Raw genomic sequence first — 19,931 nt, 5'->3', positions numbered from 1 at the left:
ATAAGTTTGAAAGTAGGTTCTTTGGTTTTACTCTAAATATACATTTGACTTTACTTACCTTGACTGAACACAGTTTTCGTGTACGATCAAAACACTCGAAACACGTATAGCATGTGATTTATTGTTTGAAAAATAGGAGAAACATGTTGTTGTGCCTGAACTTTTTGGGCCGGTATAGGTTTTGAAAGAGATCGTGGACCACAATATGAAATCGCATGGCGCACGACCAACGCCGTATTATTACGACCCCTGCAGAAGCGCTAATTATTATAATGCATAATAGTCTATTGTACACAATGACTGGTGTTTTGTCGTCATTATTACATTATGTTGATACACCACTGCTTGCGGATGTCAAACCCTTATCATATCGAATTCGTATCGGATCGAAGGAAATATAGCAATTAGACGGGATAATGATAACGGGGTTCAAAGACATTATAATATAATAGTATTATAATATTTGCGACAAACAAATACGTTCAGTAGGCGTAATATTATTATCTAATACATACGTGTGCCACGATTATATTATAATATAATATTAGATATTATTAATATCTAATCCATCCGGCATAATAATTAAATAATTAGTTCCGTGACATGAAACAAGTTGGACAGAATCATTTTGAAACGAATTCCCTCTTTGACGGTTTCATATAACGCTACGATGACGATCGCACTCACACGGCGCGCCGGATATGCAAACACGTGTGCGTTGTATTTATATGACATTGTCAGCGCCTTAAACACGCATAGTCGTAAACCTCGGATAGTTTTGATTTTATTTCGGCGACGCGGATGCGCATAACCATGATATAATAACTGAGATAATCAGTACGTTTACCGCATAAAATAAATTTATAAACGGTGAAGTAATAATATTATTTCAATAAATTACTTATTATTTTGATGTTTAACTGTGGGTAAGATAAATTCTGGTTCTCATTAGTACATTAACCTAAAACATAGTATACATGGGTCTCATTAAAACATTCTTCATAATTATTTTATATATATTTGGCTCGATATGAAATATAAAGCTAATTTTGTATTGTACAAGCAAAGAGCAACGGATAAATAAAAGAGAGTTGATGTACGAAAAACATTAATATGTAATATTGAGGTTTAAGGTTGCGTACCTAGTGCACAAAAGTACATTAATTGTATGGACATGAAGCAATCAATATCACTATATGTGGGTGTGACATGGGTACATTATAATTTATTATCGGCGATATGTACTCATTCAGTGGGTATGGCGATTTGCGGCGAAACGCATTTTCGGTTTAAAACATACTCCGTCGACTACAATTTATTTTATTTGCGATATCATGGCTGCTGCAATATCATGTGTTAGGGTACAAAACGTATGATCGGTGGACGTCTCTTGCATACAGGCCTCCTGGCACTTAATATTTTATCACTTGAAATATTATAGTGTTGGTACTTGACAAATTTCGACGGCGGTGGAACAGTACGAGTTTCCAATGGATACAAAAACTGTGTTATACAATGTCGCAATGTTCATTTGTGATGCAATAGTTGTTAATGAATTGCAAAAAAAAAATAAAAATCGTAAAATCCAATTACCAATATGGCGAATGACGATAGTGTAACAACACGTAAGCAACCATATTTTATTTCGTACAGCAATAATTTCATATAAAATATAAAAACATTTTCAAAATATATTACCATTTTGCTATTAGAGTTTTAGTAATTACAATCCGTTGGTAAAACAAGAAAAGGAGATTAGAAGTGTCGGACAAACTGAGAACCGTTCAAAGCCAGTGTGATGGTTGTAATAAAACAAAGTGTATTAAATATTATATACGTAGGTCAAACCGGGACAACAATTTTAATCCACTATATGAACACGTCATAACGATTACACAAAAATTAGAAAACATTTAGATTTCAAACAGTCGACGTGTTCTAGAAACTAATCATGGTTTACTATTAATACGGAAGTCCCGTATAATATAATCAAGAGACAAGAATTAAACGTCAGATGGGCGATAGGAATGTCCAAAAATAAAAGCAATGTTTCGATATATTATATTTTTTCGGGATTTAATTTCCTAACAAAATAATTTGTTAAAACTTTTAAACATCTCATCGATCGCAAGTCAATTCCTTCACAATGTTGTCTGTAAAATTAAAACATTCACACACTAAAAAGTGTGACTTTGGGTTTGACACTGACATAGACAACATTATTATAATAATAAACGAACTGCGTATTTGCTTAGCAAAGTAAATATTTTCAACATTCTGGGTTTTTATTTAACTAAAAGCGTACTCATGTTATAAATACTAAACATTAATATATTTATTAGGTACGTGTCAAGCCATCTTTTGAAATGTTTTAATACTATATATTTAAATGTATGTTTATATTATTATAATGATAACGTCTAAAATATAACACGAAATTATTATGTTGTATCTGCTTACGAGCTATAGTTATGTTTTAACTTTTAGTTTTTACCATTTTTTTTTTTTATCTCAAATCTTCGGAAACAGTACGACACTGCATCGTAATACTCGTCAGTATTCATTATATATAGCAACGATTACTTATCTAATGAGTTTTCAGGTTTCTGTGCAGGCTATATATCGATTCCACATCGATTTTTATGGCAGAATTCTAGAAAAAAAACCACAGAGGTTCTAATACACTCTTGCTAAATATCCCCAGAGCGTGGCCGTTCACTCAAAATTAAGTGGTTTTTTTTTTTAGACATTTATATGTGCTAAACCCAAACAACTGCTAATCGAAAACTCAGAAAATATATCTTCCACGAAGTCGATTAGTCTCGTAATAAACAGTTTTGGACTAAGTCGTAGTCGCTCTATAATATATTATAACGTGACATTAAATCCACTTTTTGTTGTTGTATTTTAAAAATCAAATAAATAATTGGTTTTTTTTTCAATGTCAACTGAATAATAATAATCAACACATTGTGTCTGATTTATGAATATACTTACAATTATTATAAAATATAGACACTTTAAATAATAGTGGCATTTGTTGGACATATTATACTATTCTTTGTTTAGGTATTGTTTTATCTTTGATTCCGAAAAAAAAAAATTACAGAATTTATCTTACTTATTCTGTAATACAATAATTGGCTATGAGATTGCAGCATTTACATACCTACTTTCTTTTTTGTTATTTTTTTTTTAATTTATTTAATGTATTTACAAATTCGTTTACAGATTACATATCTACAAACCATAAAAAGTTAATTTAAACTTGAAAATATTTTACGACGTCGGGACAACCAATGACATCTAAAACTAATTAACGTAGGTGATAACCTATGATATGTCCTATTTAGAGAGATTAACAAACTATAACTTGCGCTTTCCCTTAAGACGTGATAAAATGGTGATATAACAATTGAAGACTTGTTAGTAAAAAAGCATAGCCCTGTGTACATATTACAGTTCTTTTTGAAACGTTTCTAAGACTACAGAAACGTTAAAGTTGTATATTATAGTTTATAAGTATTTATGTTATTATAATCAAAAACAACTGATGTTGAATAATTAAAGATATATTGAATACACAAAGGAGAACAATACGTCAGCATAATATGAAAGAAAAGGAAGAAAAAAATATTTTTAAATAGTGATTTCATTTTAACTAGTAAAATATACAAAGGATAAACATTTTTATGGTGATTGTTTTCTAATAATCAACAAATATAGAAATACTTCACTTTTAATTTCTAATTTCTTTTTTCCTATTTAAATTCAATAATTGAAATTGTTCAGTATGCAATTATTTACCCAGCCAGGTAAGTGATATCGTAGAATATTAAATTATAAACCTATCTCCAGTTAGAATAATATCATATACAATTTCACTCAATATTCACTAATTTTATCAAGAACAATGGCAACTCGTTTGAATTATTTGTGGACGAAATTTTACTGCGTTTTTATCCGATATTTTGTACTCGTTATAATATAACTTAAGTTTATTTTTTTAAAAGCGAAAATCATTATGTTTTGTATCATCACTACTTCGGACACCAGGTGTATTCATTTGTATAACGAAATATATGTGCTGTACCATATTATGCAATTACTAAAATCTTAGTCGTTTATTTATTTTTTGATCTTTTAAGCTTCAATTACAGTTATAAAAGTTGCATTACCTATAATTAGTATTAACCTTATTTTATGTTGGTTATTTTGTTCAAACTAATTCATAGGAACAAGTTTTTTTTAAAAGATTATATTTTTAAAGTTATATTTTTGCTCTGTTTCATTTGTTCATCTATCATCACATTGACTCTGTTAATATGTTTTCACTCAGTTAGCTCTACTCAACAGCTTAAAAATGTAGTAAGATCAAGGAGGCGGTTCACTTTTATCCACGGAGTTGTAGCCATGTGTCAGCTTTGTAAGGCCCCTAAATTTCTAGTGTAAGTAAAATGTTAAATAAATACCTAAATTCAGTATGATGTGATGCATTACACTGCACATTATCAACCGTGACGGTCTAATGAACCATTTAAAGTAGGTAAGTATTAATAGTTTCAAACCGTTATGAACCTTCGATACATGTATTATACTAAATTATGTTAATTGTATATTATTGTGCATTTTTCTATCCAAAACTCTTTTCTCGTACACCGAAATAAATCAAAGTAAACGCTTGTCAAACTTAATTACGGCTACTAACGATATCATTATGGTGTAGGCACGTACATTACATTAATTAGGTAGGCCTTTGTAATGGAATATTACAATTATGAAAATTATACATGTTTTAACATTTTCTTTTATAAATTATTATGAAAAAATAAATAATATGACGTGTAAAAATATTAGTTATATATTTTATAAATTATGAGCTGAAAAAGCTCACTATTATTACTGAAATTCCTCATCAAATGTTCTAAATAATATCGCCATATATAATATATATATATAATAATGATTATTATTAGTAAAAATGTCTTTACAAATATTAGAATTTAGACGATGTTCAGCTGCAATATAACATGAATCTAAATGGCCAATGTTGCCAAGAGTAGTTTAATAAAATAAAATGAAATGATTGTTTTATATTTGACGTTCGTGCATGCCGTTCTTATACAAGTTATCGCGAAAAGGTCTGTGAATTACCATCCTAAAGTACACGACTAATTTGTACCACGGCCATTTTCATACGACCAATTGACGCAGGCTCGTAAAACCAATACATTTATCGCCCAGCTCAGAATCAAGAACAGTTTTTACGGGTGACGCGGTTAGGCAATTCAGCCCTCGCAACACAATATAATATACAATTATTTGAAAACTAAATGTTTATTTGTTTGATGATTTCAAATAAAAGATATTTCTGGTGAAACGAGCAAAAAAATGGTACTTGGGAAGAAAAACTCTAAACGCGTCTCTGGCATTCACATTTAGCATGATTGCAGTTTTATCCAGCGCTATATTTTACAGTCCGAACAAATTACGTGTATAGTTATGTAGAGGGTGGTGTGATGGGGAGTGGCGGGGGGTGGTGATGAAATGTTTAATTTAATGACGAGCAGTTGATGTTGTGCCTCCACCGCATATGGCTATTATATTTTACCATGATGCATATTACAATTTACCATTTATGGGACTATTATTTGTATTCATCGTTGAATAATGTATAATAAAATATAAATACATATTTCAGTGTGTGTGCTTTTGTAACAGTCTCAACACCTCAATATTTACCTCTTTTTATAGGTTTGAGTGAACTGTATGACTATGTAATATTATTTACGTGTTATTTGATATAGATGTGTGTATTGTAACAGGACCACTGGATTGTAACTCCAACCCTCCCCCCCTCTATTTAAAACGCAGGAAACAAGATTTCATTAGATAAAAAATGTATTATAATAACACAAAGTTGTGATAGTTATATATGTTTACTTTAGTTTTCGTTAAACATTGTGTTAAAACATTTGGTACTCCTTCCAAGGGAGTATAAAAAATAATAAGTAGGTATTTAGCCTAGAACGTATTCGTTTTTACAAGGTTGCTCTTTTAAAATATAAGTGGATGATACATGAGACTATTTTAAACGTAATATTATGATCTTTCTTGGCATTTTTGCCTTTTGGTACACTATGTTTCACCTTTGTTTTTTATTAATTTTTTTCAAATATTTTTTTGTGGGGTATTTTTTATACCCCATAAACTTTATTAGTTATTTCTATAGTACGTGTGTAAATATTATTATTCGATAAAAGGTCTTGTAAGTTTTAACAACCTATTTGATATTAAGTTATGAAACGAAAAATACGGGTCTTGATTATTCCTATGCTATTATTTACTGTTTCACAAACACGGTATCATATTTTGATGGTTATCACACGATCCAGCATAAGACACATTTTTTAAAATAAATCACCATAAACTGAATTTTTCTGTTATAATTTGGTAACACCTACATATTTTTAAACTTTAATGCTCATTCTAAATGTTTCCCCGCTGCAAAATATTTAAAACTTCACGAATAAGACTAATATTGATTGCTTCATTACGGAACTAATTTAATAATCGATAACATTGTCGATAAAGTTGGGTTCAGCCCGTGGCTTGTGTAATTTCAGTTTCATAATGATTATTGATGTAATAATACGTGAAAATAATAAATTAAAACATTTTGGTTTTAATGAGGCAACGTCACATAAAATACTCTATGTCTCTATCGTGTTTCTAAAAAGGTATTTGTATCAAGGTTCAATCGTGTTATGCTCAATCGTATTTTACTGCATTCACTAATATCCCCGTGCTTTTAGATTTAACATAATATGCACATACACAAAATGTAGCAACTCAATTCAATATAAGGTAGTAACTACAAACATGACTGCATACGTCATTATATATTTTACTCTCATAAATGTGTACCTTTAAATCACAACCCAATCTCACGTATTTACTGCAGGAACGAGAAGAAAACTAGTATAATAGTAAAATTGTAAATGCATCGCAGAGTTCTCAAAATTACGGCCTTTTGTACCCCATGACGCTATTTTCACACTGGGGTGTGCGGGGGTCAGGGTAAAGTTTAAGGTTTTTTGATAAGGTTTATTTTTAGTTTCCCAGTGCACGATGACAGGTATATTAGATATTGGATAATAGGTCCGTGCTCAAAGTTTTATTATATTCGACTTAGTGGTGCAAGATTTTCAAGAAAGAATTTGGAGTGTATCGGTATGTATCGGGTCAATTTTGAGCGTTCAAGATGTTACACGTGCAGTATAAAAGCGATACGTACCGACCCGTATCGGACTCGGACTTCGATACGAGGTGGTACGCAACTATTCCGTATCGATACGTATCGAATTTTTCTTCTTTGAAAATCTTGGTTTTCTCTCTCAGTGTCAGTCGAAGAGTAATAATATGAAATTTACGTCAAATTATGTATAGGTACTACTTTTGCATCCTTAGAACTTCGTCGGGATGAATGCAGAATATTCGTTCTTGTCTTATTGTACAGGGGTTTGCCAGGAAATTAGGGGTCAATGTAAATTACAAATACCTGTAGCTGTATTCCATCTATCCCACACTCTATCGTGTAACTTCATTTAGTGCTTAGTGATGAGCATTGGAAACACCATCATAATACGTAAGTGTCGTATCGTTTTGAAAACTTATTGTTTTTTTTTTTTTTTTTGAGGGGCTCGCAAATCGCCGATCAACTTGATTATTCATTAATCATTAGGTACACTTACTAATGATTACTAATACTGTATCATAAACATTTAACTCTATAACGTACAGCAAACCCATTTTCAAACAATATCACTGCTTTTATTTAGTTTTTCAATTATATATAAAAATGTATGTATTTTTTTTTTTTGCTTAAGTTTTTAATTTACATATATTCATTATATCTAAATATATAACAGAACATTCATGAAGTTCTAATGAGTATAATATTAATAAATGAGGCATTTTTTTTTCTAATGAAAACTTTTTAATGCATTTTCAACAACATAATATTCACTTGTATTTTCTTGGCATAATTATAAATATACTTACTTAGTTAATTTTCAGACCTAACAATCTTGAACTACATTTTTATGTCACTGTAATAAATAATAATATTATAACAGTAATAGTTTTTTATCGTGGTTTAAATTCTAATATTTTATAGGTACTTGGTCATGGTCATAATATCATAATAAGAAGGTAATAATTAAATTTTTAAATAAAACGACAGGTACAACAATAGTTATAATTTTATTATATTTGGTTGTGTTAATACTTAATACATGTTTTTGTTTTATACAAAACCTGTTGCCAAACCTAATGCTAAATCACACGTATGTGACTAAGTGATAGGTAAAATAATATGCTTGACGGAGTGTTGCTTTTTATTTACGACCATTAACCAAATAAGTAAATAATAAATTGACGATCAATATAACGCGAACAAGACTTAGTAACAACTAATATTAATACATTTTAATTTATTTTCTTATCAATTCACTGCAACCATGATTCAACGGTTGTCTTAGATCATATACCATATTAGATGAACTTAGACAGTTTTGCATTGTTCCTATTTATAGTGTTATCAAAAAATATGACATCATATACGATAAAATTAAAAATAATTATTATCACTAATTAATGAAAAAACAATTACCAATGGTATTAATTATTATTATTATTACTATTATTATTATGTTATGTTCATTATCTTGACAAACGTGCAATATAACGGTACCAATTGCGTTTACAATTTTCAATATTTTAATCGGTCAAGGGTTAATTTCAAACGTATTAACTTGTTAAGCAATTTGAAATGCGAATTATTGTCATTGATACGCGTTTGGTAAACTAGTAAGCTGACTCATGTAACTTATGTGAGGGTCTCATAATGTAATATAGTATAATTATTTTGATAGTATTATATTATTATTCAGAATTATGGACTGCATATTTTATTATCTCAACGATTTGAAAAAAAAATTATCAATTTCTTAAATTGCGACAAAATGTTTTGGAAACGAGACTCGAGTACCTAGGTCGTCTTGATCCTTTTAAGGACACTATTATACAGTATTATGCATAACCAATAATCGACAAATCTAACCTAACCTATTAGACGAGGAGGTATTAGATACCTACGTAGTATATATATATTGTATTCGCTTTAGTGACTGTCCTTCGCAGTGTACTTATTTCGTTACCACAGTAGGTACCGATGGTATAGAGTTTCATTGATGATGGTTTGAACTGATTTTATTTAAGTACCTTGTCTATAAATACCTAAAATATATTGAAATGAATTGAACAATGTAGTTCTTGATTCATTTGTGAAAATAATAGCTACTTTTTCGGTTGAAAAACAATTTTCATCTTTTCAGGATAACTTACCTATTGGACAATAAATTGGAGATAATTTAAAATTTCATGATTTCGTAATTCTTTATAAGTGGTTGCAAAAACCGGATATCGCCGGATATGATTTATTTAATAACAATAAAAATGTAGTTATCAATTTTATCGTCGAAGTGTGTGCATTTTTTAATTATCGAGCTTCCAAAATAATTATATTGTAGAATGTACTGCTTTGAATAATGCTCACCACATTGATATGTCACACTGATAACAATTAATAGGTAAAATCGATGCACTTTCTTTGCACCCGGCTGTCCAAATTATTCTACAGTCGATTTGGAGTGTTACAATTTAATGGCATAAATTATTATATTACTTTCAGTACCTATACAATTTATATTGTGATTTATTATAGTGATATATTCCGATAATTGATGTTTAACATTTAAGACATTTAAGTATACTAACGATAGTAAAACACGTAAATAACATAATATATTAATTGAGGGGGGGGGGAGATAATCATTGTGACTTTTAAAGTGTTGGTTTTCTTAACACTCCGTTCGGAGCAAATGATCAAAAGAGCAGATTATATATTGTAAGTTTCAATGAAATTATGTGTTTTTCAGAGTTGACACATTTGGAGAGAAGAATTTAGGCCAAAACGAGTTTCTCCATACAACACATTTCTAGGTTTTTATAATTCAATGAAATTAACGAAAAAAAAAAATCACAACCATGTGTCCGGCAAATATTTCTCGAAAAAGTATGTGCGCAGTTATAAAGTAGGTACCTGTAAAAGACCTTCACCCACACCGTGTTGTTATGATCGACGGTCGACGAGTTAGTATTATTACGATAAGTCGTAGTGAAATAAATAATTATAGTTATATGCCACTTTGTGATACTGTAATTAATGGCCAATGGGTAATATTATACAAATAAAATGAAGTGTTTTTCCTCTGAATTTTCAGACTTAGATCTTAGGACAAAAGTCCGTATTGCGTAATATCTATAATACATATATTATTTGCGCGAATAAAATCATAATGTCTAATAGGTAATTATTATTACTTTGGTCGCCCCGGGCGGATGCTGCTGCGTAATTTCCTTTATACGTAAAAGCGGCCATCATAAGTTGTAATGTTATTACATTTAATTAGTAATCAATCGTATGCAACAATAATAATTAATACAATGTATAGGTACGTCAATGCGGTGTGAAGTGAAACCGTTCAACACTGTAGAGCATCATCCAGACACTGTGACTATTTCAGATTTGAACAGGCGTCAATTTCGAGTAGTACCTGTAGAGTTTGAGTTAAATGACCAGCATTTAAGATGAATAAAGTTGATACTGGATACTGCTCATAATAGCTGTTCAACGACACTACTTGTCATCAAGTCGAAAAACTTTCGACCCAATTATTTTACTCTGGCATAGGTCAACTTGACCCTGACTATCGTCAATATTATTACTATCAATTACTATTTTTTATTTTTTATCATAATATAATATATATATACACTGCGTCAATTGTGTGAGTTGTATTCGTCATCGACTTTCAATTTCATAGTTTTTTGTTACTATTTTGCTCGTGATCACAATACTTCAGTTCTCGACTTGGGCGTAGACACCTGTTGGAATAATGGCAGTTTCTAGAAGTCGGCATTTGTTCATTAACGTCACGTCAAGTCAGAATATTGTACTCTTTGACTCATTGTTGTTTGTGTTACAACATAAATGTAAAAATTAGAAACACGGTTCCAGACTATCATCGGGCACGCTATTATATTCTTATATAAGCTTCATGTTACCACGTGATTTTATAAGCGGGAAATATAACGACAACGAAGTGTGAAATTAAATCAATAAGTACAATATTGTATATAAATATAATTATAAAAATAAACATAATAATTTAGAATTACACATATAAATAAACTTACAATTAAAGTAATTTATCATTAACTTAAAAAATAGAACATTTGAATAGTCTGTAGGTTAGGTTAGGTGTGAAGTGTTAGTTTCTTGGATACGAACTTAGACGACTGAACAGGTTGTTGATTTGGTCTTGTATGTCTTTTGGCAAATCTTCGTCTACCTGTTCGTACAAGAAATGTGCTACTTCTTTGGCCTGGAAACGTGAAATAATGCATAATATAGCTGGTAATTCATAACATGAATCGAGAGTAATCAACGTCACTATAACGTCGACGATGACTCACCTCTTCAGTCCAAAAGTCGATGGGAACGGAAAACAGTCCGTCAAAGTCCACGTTTAGTCCATGGACGTCGAACGATTCACGGGTGGGCACATTACCGATGGGCGTGGGTCGCACCGTACCGGGTTCGTTGTCTATCCGGCGCAAAATCCAGTCCAATACGCGACAGTTTTCACCGTATCCGGGCCACATGAATTTTCCCTGATTGGACACGTGTTTAGTCGTCATTAGTACGAGTATATGGTTAAATCAAAAATGATAATATATTGGGTTGTGATAGTAATGCGAACCTCGGTACAAAATTCGTTGTACGAATATACCTAACAGATAGGCCTCAAGTATTTGACCTAAAAACCGTTAATCTCTAAGTTCATATTTCAATTTAATCCATCTGTATATTTAAGCTTATAGTATATAAAGTCATGATTTTTTTCTTTGACAGTACTAAAACGTATTTAGAAATTTTTACAGGGGGAAATTAATTTACGAGTTCAAGTAAATTAGATTAAAATCCCTAGTTCTCGTTTTGCTTATAGTCGAAATCGATATGATATGAAGTGTGGTTGGCTAAAATCATAATTATTGGTTGAGCAGGTCGAGAGCCGCCTATATGCGGCTGAGGATATTAGATCTGCACACTCACTTGGTCGTCTTTTCGGAACCAATTGACGTGGAATACTTTGGGAACCTTGACGTTGGGTGAGGTGGTCTCCATTGACAGCCAGTGCTGCAGGTAGTGCCCAAAGTTGTATCCGAAAAACGGCCGCATGGCGAACGGGTCGTGCATGATTTCCTTGCCCTTGTGCTCAGCGGCTGCAGTGGCCTCGGACTTCATGGAAGCACCGACGTAGACACCATGCTTCCAGTCAAACGCCTCGTACACCAAAGGCACACCAGACGGACGTCTTCCACCGAACAAGATGGCGTCGATTGGCACACCCTCCGGGGACTGCCAATCTGAGTCAATAATAGGGCACTGTTCGGCTGGTGTGCAAAACCTTTAAAGAGAGTGTGGGAAATTAATAATTATAATACGGAAATTTACTAACGTGGCTATTAACTAACGGGACTTATTATTTTTATCATTTTTAAACTTACTATAAATAGTTATTTTTTGTAACTTGGTAACATAACTATAGTTTAAATGAACATTTTAATATAAAATAATATTATTAAAATATTTTTTTAATATTTTTTTTTATTATATTTTTTATATGGCTTTTTTATGCTAAGAATTTAAAATTATGTTTTAAGATAGGTATCTCATTTCATTATTTAATAGGTAAGAAATCATATTATAGGTATATAATAATTTTAAATACAAATAAACCAATAAATATTTTAAGTCAACTAGTAATTTATTTAATAGACATAAGCTTGTGAATTGTGGTGTGACTAGAATACATGTTTCACAAAATAGTTTATTATTCAATTTAAAAATTGAAAGTCGTTAAATAATTATAATAGTGACCCAGCCACTTAGGTTGTAATTAAATGAAATCAATTAGCGTTTTTTAAACTGGGTCAAGTTAATATTGTTCTTCATAATCTAAAATTTAAACTTGTATAGTTAAATATATTACCTATTTGTTAACTATAGGTACTGCATCGGTAATTATGAATACCTGCAATGATTTATACCTTATGGACATCCGAAATTTTAGGAAATCCTAATTTTCACATGGACATTTAGAATTGCTTTTTTGTCATCTCATATTATATTCTAATTTTGTTTACTTTAATTTTATATAAACACTCACCTGGAGTTCGGGTGCGCAGCCGGTGTGCTGCCGGGTGTCCATGGATTGCCCTGCCAGTCTGTGACGGTGACTCCAGGCTCCAGTTTGTCCATGCCCTCCCAATACACACCACCATCGCTGGTCTGTGCTACGTTGGTAAAAATCGTATTCTTGAAAACCGTGTCCATGGCCACAGGATTTGTGGACCTGGATGTGCCAGGTGCCACGCCGAAGAACCCAAATTCTGGGTTGATGGCCCTCAGCTGTCCATTCCGGTCAAACCTCATCCATACGATGTCGTCGCCTACGCACTCCACCTTGTAACCCGGAAGTGTTGGCTGCATCATCGCCATGTTGGTTTTGCCACAGGCGCTAGGGAACGCGGCCACTATGTATCGTTTTCGACCCTTTGGATTAGTCACTCCTAAGATCTGTTGGGTAAAATAATATATTTATTATAAATACCCAGCTGTATAATAACATCCCAGATAGTCTCTAGAGGGATAAGGATGTGAAAACGATTCGTAAATAAACTCCTATAGTCTATAATACATGAACACAGTTTTTCATTGAACTGTGATGATTGTGATAATAGGATATTTCAATTTTTTTTATGGTCGAAAAATCACATTTCTTAAATCATATATAATAATATAATATATTTTTAAATATTATAACATACCTTATAATATTATTATTTATTACTAAATACTAACCAGCATGTGTTCTGCAAGCCAACCTTCCCGGTGAGCTATTGAGGAACCAATTCTTAAAGCGAAACACTTCTTGCCCAGGAGCGAGTTGCCGCCGTATCCGCTTCCATAACTAATGATTTCGTCCATCTCAGGCCTGCAAAATATCACACCTGTTAACCTCATCTGAAGCATATTATCCCGATCTACCACTTAACAATACCAACATTCCCAAAACAACCAACTAAAATTAGTGGAAAGGCATTTATTTTAATTTCTCGACTCGTGGTTAACAAATTAAGTTTTATGATTTATGTTCTTAATTCTATAATTCCTTATTTTCAAAATGTCTGGAAAAAATATAAATCCAATGATCCACGTCGATAGTGTGAAACATGCCCGATGGACTCTGTATTTTATATAATTTACTATATACATATAGCACAAGTGCATAATAATATCACAACATTTCTAGGAATTGCAAACTTATAGGTATACTAATATAAAAATAATTAGAGTGAACTCCTGGATACCATTTAAGACCTTCTTAGTCTCGTTGAACCGTTAGTACAATAAGGGCCCAAACGGGGAACGGTTGAGACAACATTTTACATAGTAAGTGTAATTGTGTTATTTTACTCAAAGTGTTTATCGTCATGTTTTGGGTAATTAACTAGACATTTCTGCCACACTCGTATAACGATATCGATTCACTGAAGGAACTGCAATATGATGTATAGAGTATAATATTTCAAAGGTTTGAGCATGTGACAATGGCATAATATTAGACATTAACAAATAAACATTGTCGTGTTATAATAGGCATCTGGTATACTGACTTGTGCAAGATGATGGTACGGTCGGGATCACAGGGCCAATGTGGATGTTGGACAGGACCGTCGGCTGGGCGACCGACTGAATGCAGAGCCTTCACGAAGTAACCCACACCGTTGCCACTGTCGTCGGGTGAATCGAGTTTTTCAAGCACCTTGGCACCGATCCTGGTCATGATCCGCATCGAGCACACGACGTATGGCGAGTCAGTGAGCTGTACTCCAAGTTTTGAGTACGGCGAGTCCAGAGGGCCCATGCTGAACGGTATTACGTACATGGTTCTACCTTCCATGCACCCCGGGAACCGTTCGGCTACAGCGCTGTCCGCATCCTCCAGACTCATCCAGTTTCCCAGCATCCCCTTGGCCGAACCCCTTGGCACGTTGACTGCATCCCTTCTGTTCTTGGTGCATATGAACGTCCGGCTCTCTACTCTGGCCACGTCCCTCGGACAGCTCCTGGCCAAAAAGCTACAAGAAAAATCGGTATGTGTAAGGTCACGGTTAAGAACATCTATCAAGTGTGTTCGTGGTATACAGACAGGTTAGAGGGTTAGGATAGGTATGGACCGGGATTGTCCCTATTTTCGACATTGCATCCCGTTTCCTTGACAAAATTTCAAAGGAAAATATTTTATCCTTTTGCAGGAAAGGACATCCATTTTTTTCCAAATTTTCTATTCGAATAAATAGTTATGTTTCAAAACGATTGTAATAATCTCCTTTTTATCTAGCAATGATATCGGTATTGCTTGCAATATTGGTCTCCTAATCAGTCTCAAATTTGCAAAATGATAACGCGAGATTAACATGAGTTCACTTTGTTGAAATTATTTTGAGGGTTGTAAGCTGAAATATATTGTAATAATAGGTGAAAAATCGTAATGACTAATTTGTGCAGTTTTCGAAACTAACAATAATTCGATTACAATAATAAATTAAATAAATAATAGTTATTATTACTATTTGACTTGAACACGTCGTTTCTATCGGACGCGTGAGGTGAAATGTCAGTGAGTATTCTTTGGCGCTTAATTATATAAGATCTGTCTTATTTTTTCAGATTACATTTCCTAACTCATTGTTAAGTCAACATTATATTATTATCATTATTATATTCCGCCGACCATGATAGCTCATGTAACCTATATTATACTCCTATCTACTTTAAATAATTAATAATCAACGTTTAAAATATAATTAACTTATTTTATTGATTAATTGCATAATTTGTTTTCGATAAACATGACAATGATATTATCTTTTTTACGACTCAACAGCTATAATTGCTTAAGGACATCGAATGAGATTCATAGATTGTAGACATATAATTCGGAAAAACGATCATTATTCACGAAATGTATTAAATTAATATACTATAATTATTTTTGAATATCAAAAAGTTGAAAAGTAAAGTGAACAATACTTTAAACGTTGTCGATTATCGATTAGTAATAGTACCTATATTATAATCATAGAAAATTGGATTGTTGGCGATCAAGGGCTAATATTTCGTTAGCTTCTCGAATTCCATTGAATCATTTTAATGTACTGAGACAGGTTTCAATAAACGCGTTTCGTTCGGTGAGTGTTATTTAATTGTTTCCAAACATCGTACGAAAATCAGCTGCACGGTCACTGTCAAAACTATTTGGCTCTCAGGATTTAGCTTATTCGTTTTGTAGTGGATTCTCAACAATTTTACCTTAAACATTCCATGCACAAAACTGGATTTCTGTCGAAAATATTTCATTTCCAGGGTGCTAAATATTGGACTTTTTATGTACCTGAATAAAATCGAAATCTAGTCCGAAACGAAAATTTGCTCGGTCCTTTGCCCTTCCATTTTATATGGATTTTACAATATTTTATATTTATGTTCTATTTTTTTCTTTCGATACAATACAATAAAGAACGTGAAGTACGTCGCGTTTATGTTTTAGTTAAATCGTATTTTTTTTTCGTCGACGCAAAATACGCATCGCGTTCAAAACACGAAAACAAAGTACATAAAACCAATATCAGTTTTTTTTTTCATCTATACACATTTTATTATGTTATTACGTTACACGAAATTAGTTTTGGAAATTTATTTGTACATCGACATCGTAAAATAACGAGTAAAATAACAACTTTCAGCGTAATAAACAGAAATTGCGATGCTGCTATATTATTATTCAAGGTACGTATTTATTTCACGAACTAATATAATATACTAATAACATTATATAACCACCCGATATACTGGTATTTTAGTGATAAAATTTATAAATTAAAAAAAATTAAGACATAAAAAAACGGTTTTTTTTTATTTAAGCGCACAAAGTATCCATCACCTACAGTCTGTAATAATATTATGTTTTAATATGATAATTAGTGATGTTTTCGGTTGTTAAAACAAAAACAAAAAACGCATCGTAGTCGTATTATAACCGTAACTACACGTGTTTGATGTACGCGTTTCGCGTAAGCAGAGAAAATGAATTCCCCACACGTAGTCGTACGTGCAGTTATTGATTATCCCGTCCGTACGCGCAGTGCAGGTTTATAGTATAATTGTTTGTTTTATTTAACCGTTTTCCTAATTTTTCTTTCTAAACGTGGGTTGTCGTTTTCAACGGGAAAACTGTTGCGCACGTTTCCCGAGAGTGAGAATATAACCGACGAACATTTTCAAAGCACTATAAACGAATTTCCGTGATCCGGACATGTACAAATAAAATTAATCGAAATTCAAATTTACCATGCTGTGGTGGTGATGGTCTTTGATCAGTGATGATGGAGGTGTGAAGAGGACTCTCGCGGGATACCGGAAATACTCGAAATAAGGCGCCAACGGATGTATTATAATATTGGTCGTAATAATAATAAAATATAAAGGTATACCTTCGACGGATAAAGAGAAATCCGCCGTTCGTAATTGTGTCATAATATTATCGATATCGGTTGGTGGAGATCGAGATTTATATCATCGACGATACGATGATCATAAAGTGACGTTCTGTCTAAGACTTCTGTCCGTGTACCTACTCTAAAATTCGTTGAATCAGTAAATTAGAAATTCATTTGAAGAAATCATTAGGAATGAAGACTTTTAAAAACACTTATGATGCTATGTGATCTCGACAAGTAACTATTTTGATAAGAATAAACGATGGCAATTATTATAATAATAACGATAAAACCACAGATTTGGGCCGTCATTTCAACTATAGAAAAATGGTAACGTTTCGTCACTATAAAATAAATATCAGACTAACCAGTTTTGGTACTTTGGCAGCGGAACGATGGTGCGATTTTCCAGCAGAAGTTCGATGAGCATAGTGTTCTCAGCTTCAGATCCATCGCAAACGTACACGTTCGACGGCCTGCACAACCTCACGCTGTCCTCGACGAAATCCTTTAGCTGTGTAATCATTATTTATATCGTAATTAATATAATATTCAGGTATGGAAATTAAAAATACAACAATAATATTATAATCTAACGCATATGACTATCGGCCAATATAAATAATTTATCTAAGAATAATTTCATCGGGTAATCTTGGTATATCTTTATTAGAAGTCCGCCAAAACTTATTATAGCATGTCGATAAAAAAAAAATTAAAATATTAAAATGTCCACATATCAATAAAAGACAATATTAATAAAATATATTTTATTAATGCACTAAATTAGTTTATCTGTAGTGATGTAACGTGGTCTATACTCCTATACAACCAAACCGCGTCAAATAATTGAACACTTTTAAAAATGTTTTCATAACAATTATAATTTGAAACAATACTTAGGTGCTGTAAAATTTGGCGGATACGACATACAATATTATTTGCGTCTTAGCAATCCAATAATTTAAGTGTGGATAATTTACCAACTACGTCATAATTTTATGTATATGGGATCAGGGTTATTGGTATTATAATTTGTTGTTCACATCGTTAAATTTAATTGGTGGTTACAAATTACAATCAAATTATGTTCAAAAGAATTTCAGATATGTTACCGATCGTATTATAACAGAAATCCAAATATAGGTATATCCGAAATCGTACAAAATATAGTGACAATAACTTCTAATTATTCAACGGCTCTAACAACGCAAATATAATATGGCAGAGGCCATACTAGGGGGGCGCGTTATAAATGGTTATCATTTTTGTTCGTACCTTTTGGGGCAGCAACGATACAACGCTCAACTTCCTGACCGGCTGCGACCCGGAAGCCCACTGTAAATGCACCTTCGGCCGGCAGTGCGAAATGTCCCTGTGGAAAAAAAAAACAAAATAATATGAATAACGTAATGGTCGAGTTATTATTGTTCCGCGGAGTGGACGAATATTGTCGTCATCCTTTCCGTGCAAAGGTCGGCCGGCCGACGACGATACTAATTTACAGCATATTTTGTATTGTGCATACTTACTCTCCGATACTGTCGAAATCAGGCATTTTAATTGTTCGCGATAATGTACGGTGATACGAGATGATGTGAAAACAACGTTAAAAAAAAACAAAGCAGCTATATGACCACGGATTCAAATCGGATGATGACTTCAGGTGTCACGTTTCATAGTATATCGCCGGAGGTGTGATATGTAATATTATCATATTACGGTAAGACGAATCGGTGGTGGTGTGCAGCTGCCGACAATCGACTAAACATCAAACCGTCGGACGATGCGTTTTTAAGTGCACGCTGAGCGTAATCTGTTTACACTATACGTTATCGTTTCCCACCCCCACCTCCGATTTCAACACGTGACCAGTAAGATAGTCCCGACGAACGCCATGTCGTATATTGTGCGAGCTGCTCGCGCGTGCCCTATGCCAATATATTATATTATTATAAGCTCAACGTGCGTGTTATTGGATTGTGATACCGTGATAATGGTGTATTATAATGGTAGGTATAGCAGTAACGTGCTATTACCTGTTAACTATGGTTAATAGATGTGTGCATAATTCACTCTTTAGACGGAGATTCTATTGTTTTCGTTTTAATCACATGACGCCGCAGATTATGTATAACAGGTAGGTATTTAATACTATATTGTATTCCAATAATAAT

The 19,931-nt window shown here is 32.6% G+C and overlaps 1 protein-coding gene across 1 annotated transcript; it reads right to left on the bottom strand.

Annotated features, from left to right (window-relative positions):
* Window positions 1-11,327: 11,327 nt before the first annotated feature.
* On the bottom strand, window positions 11,328-19,541 carry LOC111037906 (phosphoenolpyruvate carboxykinase [GTP]-like). Its single transcript, XM_022320749.1, has 9 exons — window positions 19,287-19,541; window positions 19,033-19,129; window positions 18,123-18,268; window positions 14,869-15,333; window positions 14,054-14,186; window positions 13,359-13,768; window positions 12,242-12,596; window positions 11,602-11,799; window positions 11,328-11,510 (listed from the first exon to the last, which is right to left on the bottom strand). The coding sequence occupies exons 1-9, from the start codon at window positions 19,310-19,312 to the stop codon at window positions 11,397-11,399; spliced, it is 1,944 nt and encodes a 647-aa protein (XP_022176441.1). The 5' UTR covers window positions 19,313-19,541; the 3' UTR covers window positions 11,328-11,396.
* Between the last annotated feature and the right edge of the window lie 390 nt (window positions 19,542-19,931).

This window comes from Myzus persicae, unplaced genomic scaffold (genome assembly GCF_001856785.1).
Source record: "Myzus persicae strain clone G006 unplaced genomic scaffold, MPER_G0061.0, whole genome shotgun sequence".
NCBI classification, from domain to species: domain Eukaryota; kingdom Metazoa; phylum Arthropoda; class Insecta; order Hemiptera; family Aphididae; genus Myzus; species Myzus persicae.
Note: the sequence above shows the minus strand (reverse complement) of the source record. Positions and strands in the feature narration are given on the sequence as shown.

Bases quoted from the DNA above. Each gene is read 5' to 3' on its own strand.
- LOC111037906 (XM_022320749.1), bottom strand. From the start codon at position 19,312: ATGCCTGATTTCGACAGTATCGGAGA. The intron at 18,269-19,032 runs GTACGAACAAAA...ATGATTACACAG, and splicing joins TATCGTTGCTGCCCCAAAAG to CTAAAGGATTTCGTCGAGGA. The intron at 11,511-11,601 runs GTGAGTCATCGT...TCACGTTTCCAG, and splicing joins TCGACTTTTGGACTGAAGAG to GCCAAAGAAGTAGCACATTT.